At 36.6% G+C, this 17,093-nt stretch overlaps 1 protein-coding gene across 1 annotated transcript; it reads right to left on the bottom strand.

Annotated features, from left to right (window-relative positions):
* Positions 1-6,363: 6,363 nt before the first annotated feature.
* Positions 6,364-8,306, bottom strand: LOC144704845 (cytochrome P450 94B3-like). Its single transcript, XM_078577401.1, has 2 exons — positions 7,593-8,306; positions 6,364-7,392 (listed from the first exon to the last, which is right to left on the bottom strand). The coding sequence occupies exons 1-2, from the start codon at positions 8,227-8,229 to the stop codon at positions 6,491-6,493; spliced, it is 1,539 nt and encodes a 512-aa protein (XP_078433527.1). The 5' UTR covers positions 8,230-8,306; the 3' UTR covers positions 6,364-6,490.
* Between the last annotated feature and the right edge of the window lie 8,787 nt (positions 8,307-17,093).

The raw sequence follows: 17,093 nt of genomic DNA, 5'->3' as shown, positions 1-17,093 counted from the left end.
GGTTTATTATTATCTTTTCACTATCGTTTCACTCCCATATCTCGTCTATCGCTCTACCATCACATTGCTCACGCACTCAATCACAATCGTATCTATCACTTCCTCTACCTTATTCTCTTAATGCGTCCTGTAATTCTACTTTTACTTCCTCTTTTATTTTCTAATTTTAAGCTTGAATTATAACTATTAAAACCTTTTATCATATTTCACTATCTCACTTATTATATCCTCGTATTTATCTTTTCTCCCATCATTAATCAACATCGTAAGAAAAATAAATCCTTAGTCATCGTTCCTTGTGGAGATAATCCGTACTCATCACTAGCTAAAAATTCCTCAGTACATTTAAATATATTATTTATGAATGAATAATCTCAATTACCGATGATGAATAAAAACCCTAAATTTGAGATTATCCAGCCACCTTTTAAGGACCTCAATAATCAAGGAGGTAATGCGATAGAAGAAATATTAATTACTAGGGAATATGATAATTTCATTTATGATATTAATCTTATTCATGTACTCGTTATTCATGATATTCTTGTGAGATATGCGGATGGAAATGTAAACATGAAGGGTTTTCATTTCAGCCAATGTTTGTAAATGTCAATATTAATGGAGAAAGTTGAAACAATTTTATAGAAAATTAATTTTTACAGACTTCCATGATCATCTTCTTGATGCTGGAAAATTTTAAATGAATTTCATGACATATAAGTTTTTCTGGTTTATAAAAAAATGACAAATAAATGCACGTTGTAGAATTATTCTGTTTCCTATTTGCAGGAATATTTCATGGATATTAAATGTAAATTGTTTAGAAAGATTTATATTAGGACACATTCTCAAATATGTTTTAATATTCATAACATAATTTGAGTAAGCCAGCTCTAGAATATGATTTTTTTACGAGTTTATGTTTCACAAACAAGAATACCAACAAAGGAAATGTTGTCCTCGACCCCCGTTGTCTTCTTTGAAGTGATGGTCCTTGGCCTACTTCAACTTGGCCCTTGAAGCCTTCTCTACTTTGGACCCCAAAGCCTTCTTCTTATGGCCTCCAAAGCTTTAACCTGACTGAACACAGATCTAACACGAACAATGTATTTCTGAACATTATAGATTTATCATCCACAACAATTATTATATTTAAGACACAACGTAATTACATGTATTTTAAGAGGAATATTCTTTCCAATCAGTAATTTATGAATTCAGAGATAACAATTAACAAATGTAATTATCACTTACCTGCTGCAATACCTTCCTATTATTTTTTTCTCTTTCTTCTAGTCCTCTTCTCTTCCACGTTTCTGTTTTGATGAAATTTGTTGATCTGCATTTGACATTTGGTGCTTAAAACTAAAATACCTTTGGAACTAGATATCCAAAATAACATACTGGTAATTTATCAAGAATCAAAGAATCATATGTATTGATTATGGTTTGACAGTATGAAAGACTAATCCTCTTCCTTTTGAATTTTTATGTTTAATATTTTGACAGAAGTTCAAAATAACTCTCAAATGTTAAGAATAAAAACTAGCCATTATACCAATAATCTCAGCTTTCAAAAAATGGAATTTTATTCATATTTACTTCATAATTAACTCAAGAAAACTCCGTTAGATAGTAATGTCTTTCTGTATTTAATCTTCTTTGAACCATAACTAAATTCAGCCTTAAATACCTGAAGCTAGTCATCAGGAATCTGACAAATCATTAGAACAATCAAATGAGGTCAAATTTATAAAAGTATTTGAAAAATTTTAGAGCATATAAAATTCAAATTCTAAATTAGAGATTTGACTGGTTTACCATATCGTCAAACTTATTAGCGTTTTAATGTAACTAAGGTCGTCATTTTGTCTTGACTTACAACCAGTCAACTTGTTGTCTCAGGACATAATGTGCTTGATAACAACCCCTCTTAAGGCATGCATTACTGTCAACATTCATCAAATTACATATTAAACAATTTTACTAAAATATCATTAAGGCTTAGCCTTGACAGAGCGTTCCATTGCATATAAAAATATGGTTCTATTGTATTTCTCATCTGGTATGACCTTTTAAATTTTCATATCCATTTCAAAGGTAAATCAAAAACCAATTTCTCCCAAATTTTCACTATTTTATTTCTCTATATTATTCTCCCATTTTTTCTCTATGGATTTGGGATTTGGGTTTTACAATTAAATCCCCTGCCTATCCAAGCTCTCCCAAAAATTTCATTAAAAAATTCATTAAAATGAATCTTCAATTTAGATATATGTTTTTTCCTATAAATTTTGAATAATAAACTCTTAGAATATTTAATCTAAAAACATCCTGATCTTTAAATTAATTTTGTTTTCATGTTATGTTTAGTTTAAATCGGAGTTCTGAAATTTTATGAGGAAATAATAAATTTATAAAACTATCATAATATTCTGAAAACTGAACAGAGAATCATAGATGTAATTTCCACCATGTGGATTGACCCTTTTCTGATTCTATTATTTCTATACGTCGAAAAGACAAAACCTAATTATTTTGTCACATATCCTCAAACTGAATGAAATGATAAAAAATGGAATGTGATACTTTTCATTTGGAAGAGAGTAGTATCATTGTTTAAATATTTGTTGATCAATCTATTTATCGTAGTATATATAGATGGACACACACCATATTATTGACCATTTCTAATAAAAAATGATTTCCGTGCTCCTTTTTTATACTCTATCCTTTTTTTGCGAGTAAGATATCTGAGTACTATTTATCCACATGTTATATCTTACATACCATGACTGTTCTTTTAAGATATCCTCCATTCTGTCCATACTTTATACATTTAGACATGAGCCTCCCAACCTACATTTCATTCATACCATGTTGATCTTATGTGCTTCATCAAGAGGAGAGTGATGGCTGTCTTGTACTTTCATGTTGGAGAAGAGTTAGTGAAGAGCCCCAAATACTAAGTAGGCAACTCAGTTGTTTTATTATTCTAGATAGGAAGAAATGTGATAACATCCCATATATTATACTATCAAACCCATCAAGAAGTAAGCTTCCCTGTTGATGAGTTGCTCTTTCCACAAACATGAGGGAGTTCATTATTTGTGCTCTAGAACTATATGGGAATACTCGTACTTAGAGTTGTAGTTGATAGCCTTAGTGATTCATGGTCATGTCTTTGGTTCCCAAGGTGAATGAATAATCCAAGGAAAGTTCACACCCATTGCTAAGGGACTAGAAATGATTCAAAATAAGGTGTGTGTGGGGGGGTTCTGATAACGCACACACAATCAGGTTAATATCACTAAATTACATGCTTATTTACATCAAAAAGTTAAAAATGTATGTCATCAAGTTTAGTATGATAAAATCTATTTTTAGAATGGGATACTAATTTTATAATTTTTATTGGGTGTATGATTTTACAATATCATATTCTTAAATTAAATAATTTTCATGATCACAAAATATATTTTTCATGTATCTTTATTTTCATGAATAATTCGTTAATGAATTAATTAATGTTCATGTATCTTTATTTTCCATCTTGACATGTGTCACAATTCCATTTCATCTAAGGGCAACAAATCATCATTTTTTTACAATGATTAGCAGCAGAAATCATTGCAAGAATTTGCCATTATTGCATTACAAGTTGCAATACCATAATGATCAAGGGTTAACGGCCGTGATTTGTTTTTATCATCGTGGCACGGCAGACCAATACAAAAAGGGCAGATTAAAATGCTAGTGTGGAGAATGAGAAAAATGATCCTCATTTCATTGATTAAATCATTATGTTAATGTTTTTCTGGTTCATCCAATCGCCAGAATTTTTAATTTTCCAAACTAAAGTGTTTCAAACATAAGGATTTAAACTTATAAACTTCCTTGTTCTCATCTTTCACCAAAAACTGTGACACCTTAAGTTCTCAACATTCCTCATAGACATCAAGCATAAATATCCGATCTCCAAAAGTAAATGGGAAAATAAAGATGCATCAATGAAAAATGTAATAGACATCAATCATATATTGAAAATTCAACAAATCAGATGACAAAATATGGCATTGAATAAGAGACCTGTTGGATATTTTTATCTTAAGTACATTTTTTAAGGGGCTTAGTTTTTTAATGGGTCAAGGAATAGGCCAAGTCAGCAGGAATCACTGATTTGTTCCAGGATATGGTGGCAAAGATAGTTTTTAGGAGAAGTGGGCATTTGTGAAAAGCCATGTCTTGGAAAATATTTTTTTCATTGCTTAGTTTGTGTCTATTGGAAGCTAAAGGGGAAGTGCCTAGAAATATTTATTGGTTCTTCATGTTAAACTGTGTTATGTGTTTACTTTATTGCTCTCAAAGTGTTATCTCTCGCTCTACGTTCCTTCATTCTCTGTGTAATTTACCAGATGAATGAGATCTTAGTCTTCCATGTCTTGGTGAGTTACTGGAAGAGTGAGGTCTTATTTGTTCCTTGTCCTAGTGAGTTATTGAGGGAGAGAGAGCAATGTTCCAACAAGATATTACGTTGAGAATATGACAGAAGGTGAAAAAACTATCCATTTGAGAATAGTACAAGAAGCATGATCACGTTGACGTCATGTAGTAATCATTTGAATCTCTTTAAGAAAAAAGGATTTTAACACAATGAGTTTAAACTACCACATCATCGAGCAACTAACACCAGAGCATGTTGTAACCTAGCTCTCTCTCCTCAGTAGCTCACTTCGAAGGGAAGAGCAGGCCCTCACTCACTCGATAACTCAAAAATAGGGTTTGATGGTCCCGGTCTAGTTTGGGGTTTTAACGAAGACCTAAACCTTAAGTAAAGTTCAGTCTAAGTCCAGTCCATTCTTTTTTGGACTGGTCTAGGCAGGTTGACTAGTCAAAGTCAAAAAAAATTAGAAAAATTATGGATGGTTATGTCGAATATCAACATAATGAGCCTTACAACTCTAGTGATGAATGCCACTTCATCTCCATTTTATTATTTAGCCCTTCTCAGTCTCCCTCCCCAGATCTTTATCCTCATCGAGGTCAATGGAGAAGGAAGAAATTTTCAATAGAGAAATAAGATTTAATGGGTTCTTGTAGTACGCCTTCAAAGAAGAAGTCCTCTACATTAAGTGGGTGTCCACCTATGGTCAAATATATGGTGGCCACACTAAGCCCAATACAAATCAATCCGACGAGTAAGATGTAATGTTATTCAGAATTTCGAAAAAATATCAAATACATATTTAATAATTTACTTCCGGTTCCAGTCAAGTTTGACCCTTGGACCTAAACTTTCCCCACCAACTGGTCCACCCCCAGATGGAAGACCTATGGTTGTGGTTCGGTCTAGACAAACCAGCCCTCGGTCCTAAATGTCCAACACTACTCAAACAGATATGGAATAGGAAGATCTATCTCTTCTAGTAACTAAGATAGAGAATGAAAGAAGAGAGAGCAAGAAAATATCCCTTGGTGCCACACAACGTACTTTCACTTTCACACAACCTTAGTGCACGAACAATGTAGGAACATGACTTGAATCCACAAGCCTTTCTCTACTTGAAGCGACTAAGTCCTGAATCCACACAACTAGCTTCTCTAAGTCTTGAGCCCACAAGGGATTGTGCTTCAATCCATGAGCACGGAAGCACTCTCTATCAAAGAGAACACTCAGAGGGGAGAAACATGAGTTTCAACAAAACCATATACTTCAGTAATTATCCTTCGAGGGTAAATGGGGCCTTATATAGGGCACGACATTGACAACACCCATGAAAGGACAACTCAAAACATTGAGAAAAACAACTATAACAAACTAAAACAGAGGATAAGCAGCCTGTCAGGCCTAAGAAAAGACAATTCTATAGATTTTTGGGTAGTAGAAGCTGTCAGGAGATGGTTGTGTGGCTCAAGAAGATCTTAATGAGACAAAACAAGAGTTTTGCAGCTCTGAAAAGTTGGAGCAGAGATATTCTACAGATTATGGTAGAAGAAGATCCGTTAGAGAAATATGTCGAGGGTCTTGTCAGAGAAATTATGCTAGAGGATACTTTCAGAGAAAATCTTTCAGAGGATTTTGTGGGGCTCTAGGTACTTTTCTGTAGATTGGGGCAGCTTAAGAAGAATCTCCTTCTTGGGGCCCCAATTGCCAAATGGGCCTCAGAAAATGGGCTTTTGGGCTACATCACACTGGAAACTAGCACATACATAGAGGCATTTCCTCCTTAAATGCTTATAGATACAAACTAAGCATGGCCACACACCTGTCCCAAGACTTGATCTTCGGAGGACACCTAGCCTTTGCCTCCATATCTTCCTAGAGACCAGTGGTCCCTGCTGCCTTGGTTGATTCATTGACCCTTTCAAAAACAATCCCATAAAATAACCTCGTCAACAATAATATGTTCAACAGAAAAATGGATATGATTCAAACAGACTCTGTGGCCAACAATACTTCCAAATCTAAAGCGACGTGGACGAAAAAAGGTCACGTTTCGTGGTAGTTTGTAGGATTGGTCTCGGATTTCCTTTTGGTGACAGAGACACTGAGCCCACCGGCCATGTGAGCCGTGAGAAGAGGTAGAAAGACGGGGCGAACGGCGCTGACGGGGCTGAGATGGAACTTCTTCAGCACCGATACAGCCACGTACTTCATCTGCACAAAGGCCATGTCTTTACCAAGGCAAACCCTCGGCCCGGCTTGGAAGACGGGGTTCTTGAAAGGCGACACCTTCACCATCTCCTTCTCCTCGGCGTCCAGCCAACGACTGGGTCTGAACTCCTCCGCGTCTTTGCCCCACAACCTCTCCATCCTGCCCATTCCATAAGGGAAGTAGGTCACCCTATCGCCCTTGAACACGCGCGTCCCGTCCGGCAGGACGTCGTCTTCGGCGGCGTACTTGGAGTCCCACGCCACCGGCGGATAAAGCCTCATGCTCTCGCACAGACAAGCCTCCAGCCAAGGCATCTCCTTCAGCGCTCCGTAACTCAACTCTCCCTTGGCCGTCGCCGCCTCGTCTGCCGCCCTCGCCTCGGCCTCAGGGTGTTGGGACAGCACCCAGAAGAACCACGTCAGCGCGGACGACGAGGTGTCCCGCCCCGCCATGACGAAGCTCACCACCATGTCTCGCACCGCCGTGTCACTATGCCCCGCCGATATCAACCTCGAGAGGAAGTCCGTCGGCTGGGCTCGCCTCTCGTTCTCCTCCGTCTTTCTGCGTTTGATCATCTTACCCACGGCATCGTTGATGAGGGCCAGCTTCTCCCTTAGAATCCTCTCGGACCCGATCCCCATGGCGCGCTTCGTCTTCCACACGGCTTGCAACACCGCCGTCCCGCGCGTCGCGCTGATCCCGGCCGCCGCGTCGAACGCCTCGGCGAGGTCGAGCCCTGCAATATTAGGATCAAGCCACGTTTACGAACTGTCTTAAGAGTTATATAGCAGAGAAAAAGGCGATGCGTAGGAACATGATCGACCGAGCCATGGAACGCTGCAGACCTACTGTGGTTTAAGCTAAAGCTGATAACAAGAAATCTAAAAGGAGTTGTTAATACAGGAAATTGAATAATAACTTTTGTTGAAAGTTTACCCCAACACGAAGCAGCGCCTCGACCGACGCCGACGCAGTCTGGGTCTATCCCCATGGAGACCATGCATATGGAGTCGAAGGCGGCCCGCCGAAGAAGCTCCTGAAGGTCTACAACTGCGTCTCCGTCCGCGGCCTGAGCCAGCGCCGGAACCAGCCGCCCCCCCACCACGGCCGCCAGCGCCGTCTCTGCCGCGGCCTTGATCATCCTCGCGCTGAACTCGTGGCTCAGCAGCTTGCGCTGCGCGCGCCACGGCTCGCCGTCGGCATTGAAGATGCCGTTCCCCAGCAGGTCGCCGAGCAACTCCGAGAACGGCCTGCCCTTTGGGTAATTCTCGAACCTGCTCTTCAAGATGTGCTCCACGTTCTCCGGGTTCCCCGTCACCACCGTGCGCCGCGTGCCGAGCCGCTCCACAACGATGGTCTGGCTCGGCGACGCGGACAGCAGCTCCGTGTACCAGTCCAGAAGCCTGTGCTTGTTCCTGTTGTAGGACACCAAGCACCCCACCAAAGGATACCCCCCCGGCCCATGCTCCTGACTTTTGAAATTCCATCTTCTCCCTCGGAGGAACAGCCGCAGGGTGAAGTTAAACCCGACGGTGAACATGAAAATAAAGGGGAGAAATGGAGTCAAGAACATGGCTTAAAAAGAAGAGGCGTATAGTTCAGTTCTCTTGTGGATGTTGCCGATCGTCGCGGCATATCCAACTTATAGAAAGAACCCTTCTCGGACTTGCAAATTGTCCGAGAAAAGTTGAGGTATAATATTGAGTTAGACGCAGCTAATTTCGTGGATGACGTTGCGCAGCTGAATAATATAAGACGCATGACACCGACTGAACTGGGAAGTGGATGTCTTACCCGGTCACAGCGTGTAACACATCTTCGTTTTAGTTTCATATCTCGGCCATTTTGTGGTTGTGTGATGTTATCATTTATTCGAACCAACTGCCGAAAATATCGTTGACAGAAAAGCAATTCTTTCGAGAGAGTCAAGTCGCTAACATTAAACAGCAGAATAACCTAAGTTACGTGATATTGACTAAACTTTGAAGTCGGGAGATGCCCTATAAGCTCTCATCCAGACGATCTCAAAGCTGATTCAGGAAATCTCATTCTACTAACTTTAAATTTGGGTCGTAATGCAACCAAATTTTATGGGTTCCATATCACCAGCTTAACTAACGAGATGTCCGACCCAGTCACCAGTAACAAGGTGCATGTCACAAGCCACTATTACCTTTTTCAGGCCAAAGTGCATGCCACAAGCTACTATTACCTTTTTCAGGCCAAGGTGCATGCCACAAGCCACTATTACCTTTTGCAGGCCAAGGTGCATGTATGATTCCATCAATTATTTCTGACCAGATGCTGAACACATCGTTGACAATAATCAATCACTGGCTACGGTGTGATCACCAATAGAGGAAATGTCAGTGCGCTGAATTGACATTTCTGTCTTGATGCGGCTGAATATCATTAGCTACATGACACTCGCTGAACTATGAAGATATCCTATCTAATCCCAACGTGACAAAAGACACATTTTAGCTCTATTTCTTTTCCCCGCCCGTGTGACAAACTTTAGCTCTATTCTTTTCCCCGCCCGCGTGACACATTTTAGCTGTAAGATTCTATAACGTATTTAAATAAAAGGCGGATAACAACGTAGGCAATACACAATGAACGTGGACGAGCGCAAGCCCAAACAAGGAAATATCATTATGTCCACTTGAAGATTAGGTAGGAGTATTGGAAATATCATTCGGATGATTCCTACCCTAACACACAGTTTTATATTCATTTTTCCAGAATTTTCTGCTTCTGCAACGTTATAGTTTATTTAGGACGAAAGGATAGATTACCGTCTCTCATTTTATTTTCATCTGACGTGATGTTACGAATAAATGTCATGAGAGTGGGTATTAATGGGAAAATACATTTTAAAAGTCTACCCTGCTGTCACCCTTAGAATATGAGGTTAGAAACCTCCGGAACATCAAATATTACTGTCGTCTGTAAGCGTTACTATGTCCGCCCGATAACAGAACGAAAGGTAAACGTTATTTCCCATGGTTAGTTTTGTTTAGCTAACTGTAGGATGAGTCACGAGGTTAACAGACTACAGTTTAAAGTTTTTCGAAACTTGGAGATACAGTTACAATCTCCCTTGACCTCTCCTTTGGAAGCGGTTAGCCATCGACATAAGATATCAAGGGACTGCAAGGCAAGCCATGACGTTACATTAGAATAATTCGTTCAAGTCTAAGATCAACAAGCGAAGCCCAAACAATCGAGAGCGCTAATAAACGGTGGAATATATATGAAATACGGAACTGTTAATTAATTATACGACACCAATTATCATTTACACAAACTCGAATTTGTTTCATTTACACAGACTCTTTCCTCAATATTCATGTGAAATTATAACGCTCGTCATACTTCTTATACCCTCATCATATGCTTGAACGTTTGTACGTCTTCAATTTTTAGGATTATCTTGCTACTTCTTGGTATCCTTTTGAGAGTTTCGACAACAGAATACACAGCAGCAATAAGATAATGATCTCCATCAGCAGGATAGACGGAAATGGATAAATTACTGCCCGCTTCCGTAAAAATAGGGGCCCGTCCTTCGGTCACAATTAATGGTTTCTGAGACTTCCCATTACTCCACAGATAAATGCGACTTGTAAATATAAAAATAAACAAGTATCATTTAAATCGAAGAATAAATTACAGGTTAACAATATTATAGAAAAACATTAAATATTGAGTAACATAAAGAGATAGAAAAATAAGAATTTACTTCATAAATAAAATATTCCCATGTAAAACTCAATGCATTATATAAATATTAAAATATAATAAAAAAGTAAATCAACGGATATGAGGGCCGGCAGTGAATGATTAAAATAAATCTGCATTTAAATAAACTTCTCAAACATTATTCAATGGTGTTCGGTAGTAGTATCCGTCGCTATTATCCATAGGTGAAACCATACCGGACAAGGATGCAGAAATCACAGACTGATAATGGTACAAACACGCTACTGTTTCTTTAATCGATATATCAGACTTGCTTTGGTCTGTAGATATGATCGGAGGTTATAAATTTTGTTATCATCTGCCTCCCTGTTTGTTATCATTGTGCAGCCATACAAGCCCTAGTGGTCGGAGCCGAACATCACCAATATAATTTGCAAACACTCGACACTACTCTCGGATATCCCACCTTTCGTTATCTGTTTCACCTAACATCAAGTAAAAAGCAATCTAATCATAAAATGGGAAAAAAGTTACCAGCTAAAGCCAAGAGAAAGAGATACTGGGGAAAAGAGGAAGATAAAAATTTCGGGTCTCATGTTTTACATTTCGTCGTGAAGACTTGCTTTAAAAATCTTCCTTGTTTTAGAATTCCTATTCAGAAGGGAATATCGTAGTTTCTACTCGTGCGAAATTTCTATCGACAACTTTTGAAAGACAATTCAGGCTAGAGTTCTCCAATAAATAATGTACATATCGGACAGATTAAAACTGAGCCTTCATCGGCATCGGTGGGTACGTAGTGTGAGTGTAAGATTAGTGATAACTAGAGTGATAACTGCAACTTAGTTATTGCTTTCAATTAAGGAGTTAGAGTGGGAATCAAATCCAAGCTATTTTGAAGGGCAACAAGATTCTATTTGAATGACATCATCATTTCTGTGTCACCTAGGTCAAAAAGTTAAAGATACGCTTCTCCAATTTTAGTTTATTACTTTCAAGGCACAAGGGTTTTATGGTTTCACTACAATGCAAATTAGAAGTAGATTTAATCACAAGAAAAAGACTTTATAGCGTGAAACATGAATTTTTATCTTGCTTTACATTTCTATGTATATAGGATCTCTAGCTGAAATATTTACAATTGCTTTTGGTTTCCTTAAAATGGAACCCCATCAAAGAAGTCCGATGTATGCTCCAATTCAATATTTGGTTGTGCATCTGGAAGCCCCCAATCTACATGGTTTATGCATAAATGCTTTTACATTAAATAGTTGTAGCCACACAATCAACATGAGATGAAATAATTTAAATTAAAATCTAGATTGCACATAAACTTTATCCAATCTTATTCTTTTCTTTTTTATTTTCTCTACCCGGGAGATGATGTTGTAAAAAGGAATGTACAATTTCAGTTAACTACGAATATAACCGCAAATGTCTAGACTTCTTCACGCCTGACAACTAGCCGCCAATAATAACTGTATTTGGCTTGTCAGAAGCGGCAACCTTGCTCCATTTTTTCCTCATTCCAAATCCTCCTCCGTTTTTAGGATTTGATGAACAGCATCATCCAATTCGCAGATATTTCAAATAGCATAAATATACTTGCCATCAAAGTAATTTGCACCCTTCCTCTTCAATATTGAAGCCCATATAGGCATATCTCGGCCATATTTCGGACCTCTTATCTATTATCAATTGTAAAAGAATGCACTGGGAAGAGCAAGCAACATAAATCATCTTCTGAATAAAATTTCAGGCTATTATTACTTGCGGGGAACATCATTCCATATCCGTAGGATTTTGAATCATGTTTCTTGGTGCAGGATGACAACATTTTAACCTAAAATTGGTGCCGTTAGCAACCTTGGCCTGAAGGTCACTTAGACACGTTGCTAATAGTTTTTAATTTTTTGATTGAAAATAAAAGTTATTTCTATTCCCATACAAATCCAAAGAATCTTACATTTGATTCAGGACTTAAGAGGTTACAAGGAGGACAACAGTGTGACTTAGGATTCACACTGTCAGGAACCTTGGACTCAAAACTATTACTTGGAGATTCCTGCTAGTTTTTTAAAGCAATAGATACAAAATAAAAATTATTTCCAACATTCATAATATCATTTTCCCTCTAGGATTGTACCATCTAAAGTAGGATTGAAAATTTTGAGAAAAAAAAAAGGGAGAAGATTACAAAGTCATAGAAATAAAATAAAACAGCCAAATCAAATATTCATGGGCGACCTACTCAAAGACTCATAAGGATTCGGTTCTTCAGGTTCAATTAAGTCCATTAATAGTTTATTTGTGATTTTTCGTGAATTATTTTGAAACTTGCAGGCAAGATGAGGAAACATCCAAATGAGCTGCAGTGAGATTTCAACTGAAGAACAAGAGGTAGAGATAACAAGAAGGTAATAAACAAATAAGGAAATAGGTTAACGGAACCTAGATATAGCCATGTTCTGATAATTTATGAATAAAAAATCATAAAATATATTGAACAATAACTATTTTCAAATCCTAGAATATATTCATTTTTGTATGTATGTAGGTATATGGATTAATTCCATATGTGAATTTAAAGTATATGGTATTAGGCTTTGTAGGTCGATTAGATGAAGGCATGAAGTGTTGAACGAGAAAATGCTTTAAGAACCAAGAAGCAATACGCCATGCATTGTAATTCTGTGAAGTCTTTGGGGTCTAGGAAGACAAAGCTTCAGAATCCGTGATATGCCTTGTTTTCTGTTATTTTCTTGGGGCATTCTCACAAACTTAGTTTGGGCCCTTCATGACCTCAGGCTAGACAACCCCCAAAAAACATTCAGGATTGGCCTAACTGATGACTTGAAAAATAACTTTAAAAACTCATGCATATTACATACATATCTGGTCTTAATGTTCATATTTGCATGTTATCATGGTTAAACGGACCAAAGTAGCATTAACAGCGATTTTACAATTTTTCCATATTTTATGGTATTTTTCTACATGACATGTTCACATTAGTCATTGAGGAATTCGTTTCTGCAGGTCACAAAATAATTTTTAAAAGTTATAATGGCATTTACTAATTTTTATGGAAGCTTTCCTATTTTTCTAGAATTTTCTGACCAGTATTTAGGTAAAGAAATATTTTATGAATTAATGAAATATAATTTAGAATTTTTAAATGGCTTTAATAAGTTTATTTTAGGGTTTTAAATCTTGCCTCCACGTGTACGTACATTTTGCTAATCTCTCAGCCAATGATTAGCATAGCCAATCATTCACCATAGAATAACTATGACATCGTGATTCGCGATGCCATAGTTATCCAATTTAAGCTAGTCTTTTGTACATGTGGCATGTAGCTCAAGATTGACCTTTATTTTTCATAATTAAAGGCAATGATGAAACGAACATGGCCATATAAAAAATCCTAGCATTTTTGTGCAATAAATGCATGCGGCATATCAGATTTGTTATAAATTTAAATAATTTGAAAGTACCTTTTGCATTAATTACACCACAGCATCTACGTGGACCAGAACATGTGGCACACTTTCAGCCGTCCAACATGTATATTTTCTTTATTGTTTAACGGTCCATGATTATGTTGTTTTTAGCTTTCAGGACAGGTGGCAGCACATGATCTGATGTTGGAGAAAACAAGGAAACTCGCTGGCAAATCAGAACACGTATTTTTATTCGAGAGGTCCCCACGTAGAGGAGATAGAAAATGAATATAACGCTTGCGATTAAACAAAATTAAAATCACAATAAATTGAAATCTAACTGTCAGATTAGGTCCAAATTTGGAGGGTATTTTTGTTTTTTCACACTCTATGATCCACATAGTTGGATCATAAAACAAAGATCATGAAGAGTGGGGAAACCATCGAGGAAGCTCTTCCCCAACTTGGTTTGACAGGAAGGACACAACAGCTGCTTCTGAAGTCGAGCCTTCTTGATTCCTTAGTTGATTTTCAAAGTTTCTTCTTCACCTTTGAACACTTTCTTGAATGGTTCCAAAATGCCAAGGCATGGACGAGATAAACATGCCCTTGGATGTTTTTTGAATGGTGAAGAGCATTGCATATTGATTCGGATTCAAATTTTTAGTGCAAAAATATGTTCCTACTATGTTTCTCATGTCATCTGCTATGTTAGATATGTAGATCCAATTCAAATTTAACCTCAAACTCATTTTCACCCAATTTTCTCTACTTTCTCCCTCTCTAGGTTATTTCCTCTGCTTTCTCTCTCTATACCTGGAAATTAATTGTTGAACAATTCAATTCCATATCTACTCTACCTAACCCTAAAATTTCACAAAAAATTTCATTCATCTTGAATTCCAATTTTAAATTCAATTGTTTTGCTTAATAGTTCTCAATTAAATACCATAAAAAATCCCATATAGTCCTTTTGCTGCAGCATGTTGATCTTGGTTTTACTAAAACTATATGTCATTAACTTCATGTCTGAACTTCTGTGACCGAAAATTTAACTTCCAATAAAAAATATAAAAATACATTCTAGTTACTACACAACAACATAAATCATAAAGAGGAAGCTCACTAAATACATCCTATTATTGCTTTATTTGGATAAAGGGAAACATTAGAAATTTTATTGCATGTCTTATTCTAACGACCCAATTAATTGAATTTGATTAACCATTTTTTTGGCCTATCACTAACATGTGTGAACCAATAACTTACTCTACTGTATACTCTAACTCATTCCCATCATAGGTAAATTTGTTTCACAGAGTTAAATAGATTAGAGTAAATAGAATTCAAAGAGCATAAGTGATCTACCCCTTCAAGGTCATACCTCAGCCACTCAACATGAGATTTTACTTTAATCCCAAAATCTTACTGTTTTTTTTATGGATTTACTTTACTACGTAGCCTCAATGAATAGTATGCTTAAAAAAGTGTTATCCATAAACGGATTCATAACCTTTAGTCCATATTGATTTTTTTGTCATCCTACTCACTACAGTTCTCTTAAAATCAATAAAATTTTCTTCGCATAAAGCATGTTTTTTCACATTTGTAATCCTTCACATAGTCCGTACCAAACAGAAATCATGGATACCAGTAAATTCAGATTTGGACCAAAAGCACAAGGAATATGAAATGTTATACATATTGTGTATTTTTGTCCACTCCATTGAAACTTTACACATTTGCTGCATAAATATATTGTGTCATATTTTCCAATAATTAGTAGTAACAGTAATGTTTCTTTATCTAACATGGAAAAAAATATCACCAAAGGGTCAATCCAATAATCCAATTTACCAACATCCACAAATCTTATGTGTGTGACCCTCTAGGCCCCTGTATCATTCTAGTGAACAAATTTAATGTCCCAATAACACTTATGAGCTATCTTATTAGTTAAGGATCAATTTAACCCAATCAACAGGTAAAGTTTCTAGCTCATTGGTTGCTAAGTTTTCATAGTACTCTAGAAGATACAAAGTAATGTTAATATCTCTCATGGAATATTTCCTATCATTAGTACCATTTATGTACAGTCTTTATCCATGTAAGACTCAAAAATGACTTTATCATCAAACCCTAATCCTTCGTTTAATTATTATGTATGCATAATTAAGATCATTAAATAACCCCTTTTAGAATATCCCAACTACCCTGGCCAGATATTTGATGCATCTTCCTTCTAAAACCAAAGGCAGATGACCCCATTTTGGCCACCAAATCATCTTTGAGTATTTCTCGGTATGTTTGAGCTGAGACATGTTTGACTCATTTCATTAGTGTTGGACCCCATGTTAAGAGACCCATACATCTTGGTCAAAGCATGGCCATCCATACACAATTTATCTTTGTTATCTCAGGTTGACAAACCACTTATGGAACCGTTTCATGAATCAACCTAATTGACGACCCCTTCTTTGTCTATTTATATTTTACTTCTTAAAAATGAAAACTCAAATTATTATAAATCATAACTTTTTTGGTAGAATACCATTCATGGTTTTAAATGGATCAATGCAATGAATTTTTTCTCTAAAAAACTCCCATCATTTGTCCTTGGTGTCTCTACACTAATGGTCATAAGATGATCCATACTGCATAAGTATGATCCGATAGTGTCAGTCTATCTTGATATTTTGATGTGTGTGTCATGTATCTACCGTAAAATGTTATTTAGAATACACACATTACAACTAGTGATCATTGTATAATGATCTTGTCACAATTATCTTAAGTTATTTTATGTATTTAGTGACTTCATTATAAATATTGTTTCAGAGTAATAATGAAAAATAAAATATATTTGAATGAAACCAAAGAGAACATAAGTGGTTGGCTATATGGATTCATAATATCTATTGCACCCATCTAGAGGCCAGCCATGTAAATGACTTGAAGACACTCCCCCCAGGAGCAAGGTGAGGGGAAATGATATTGTAATTTACTATTAAAATTTCACCACTATTAAGTGGATACATTCATCTAAATGCCCATATTTGCCTGCTATCATGATCTGAACTGAAAAAAAACAACTAGACTTTAGTGTCATTTTCTGATTTTTCTGATTTTAAGTAGTTTTACAGATTTTTCGCTCTTTAAATTGATACAATCATTTAATTTACAAATCACACAATATTTGTTTGGAATTACTATAGGCATTGACTAGTTTTACAGATTTGTCTGTAGTTGTCTAGAATTTCTGATAATAAATTTGGAAATAAAATAATTT

Source organism: Wolffia australiana, chromosome 6 (assembly GCF_029677425.1).
Source record: "Wolffia australiana isolate 7733 chromosome 6, ASM2967742v1".
Taxonomy (NCBI): Eukaryota; Viridiplantae; Streptophyta; class Magnoliopsida; order Alismatales; family Araceae; genus Wolffia; species Wolffia australiana.
The sequence above is the reverse complement of the archived record's forward strand: the minus strand, read 5'-3'. Positions and strand labels throughout refer to the sequence as shown.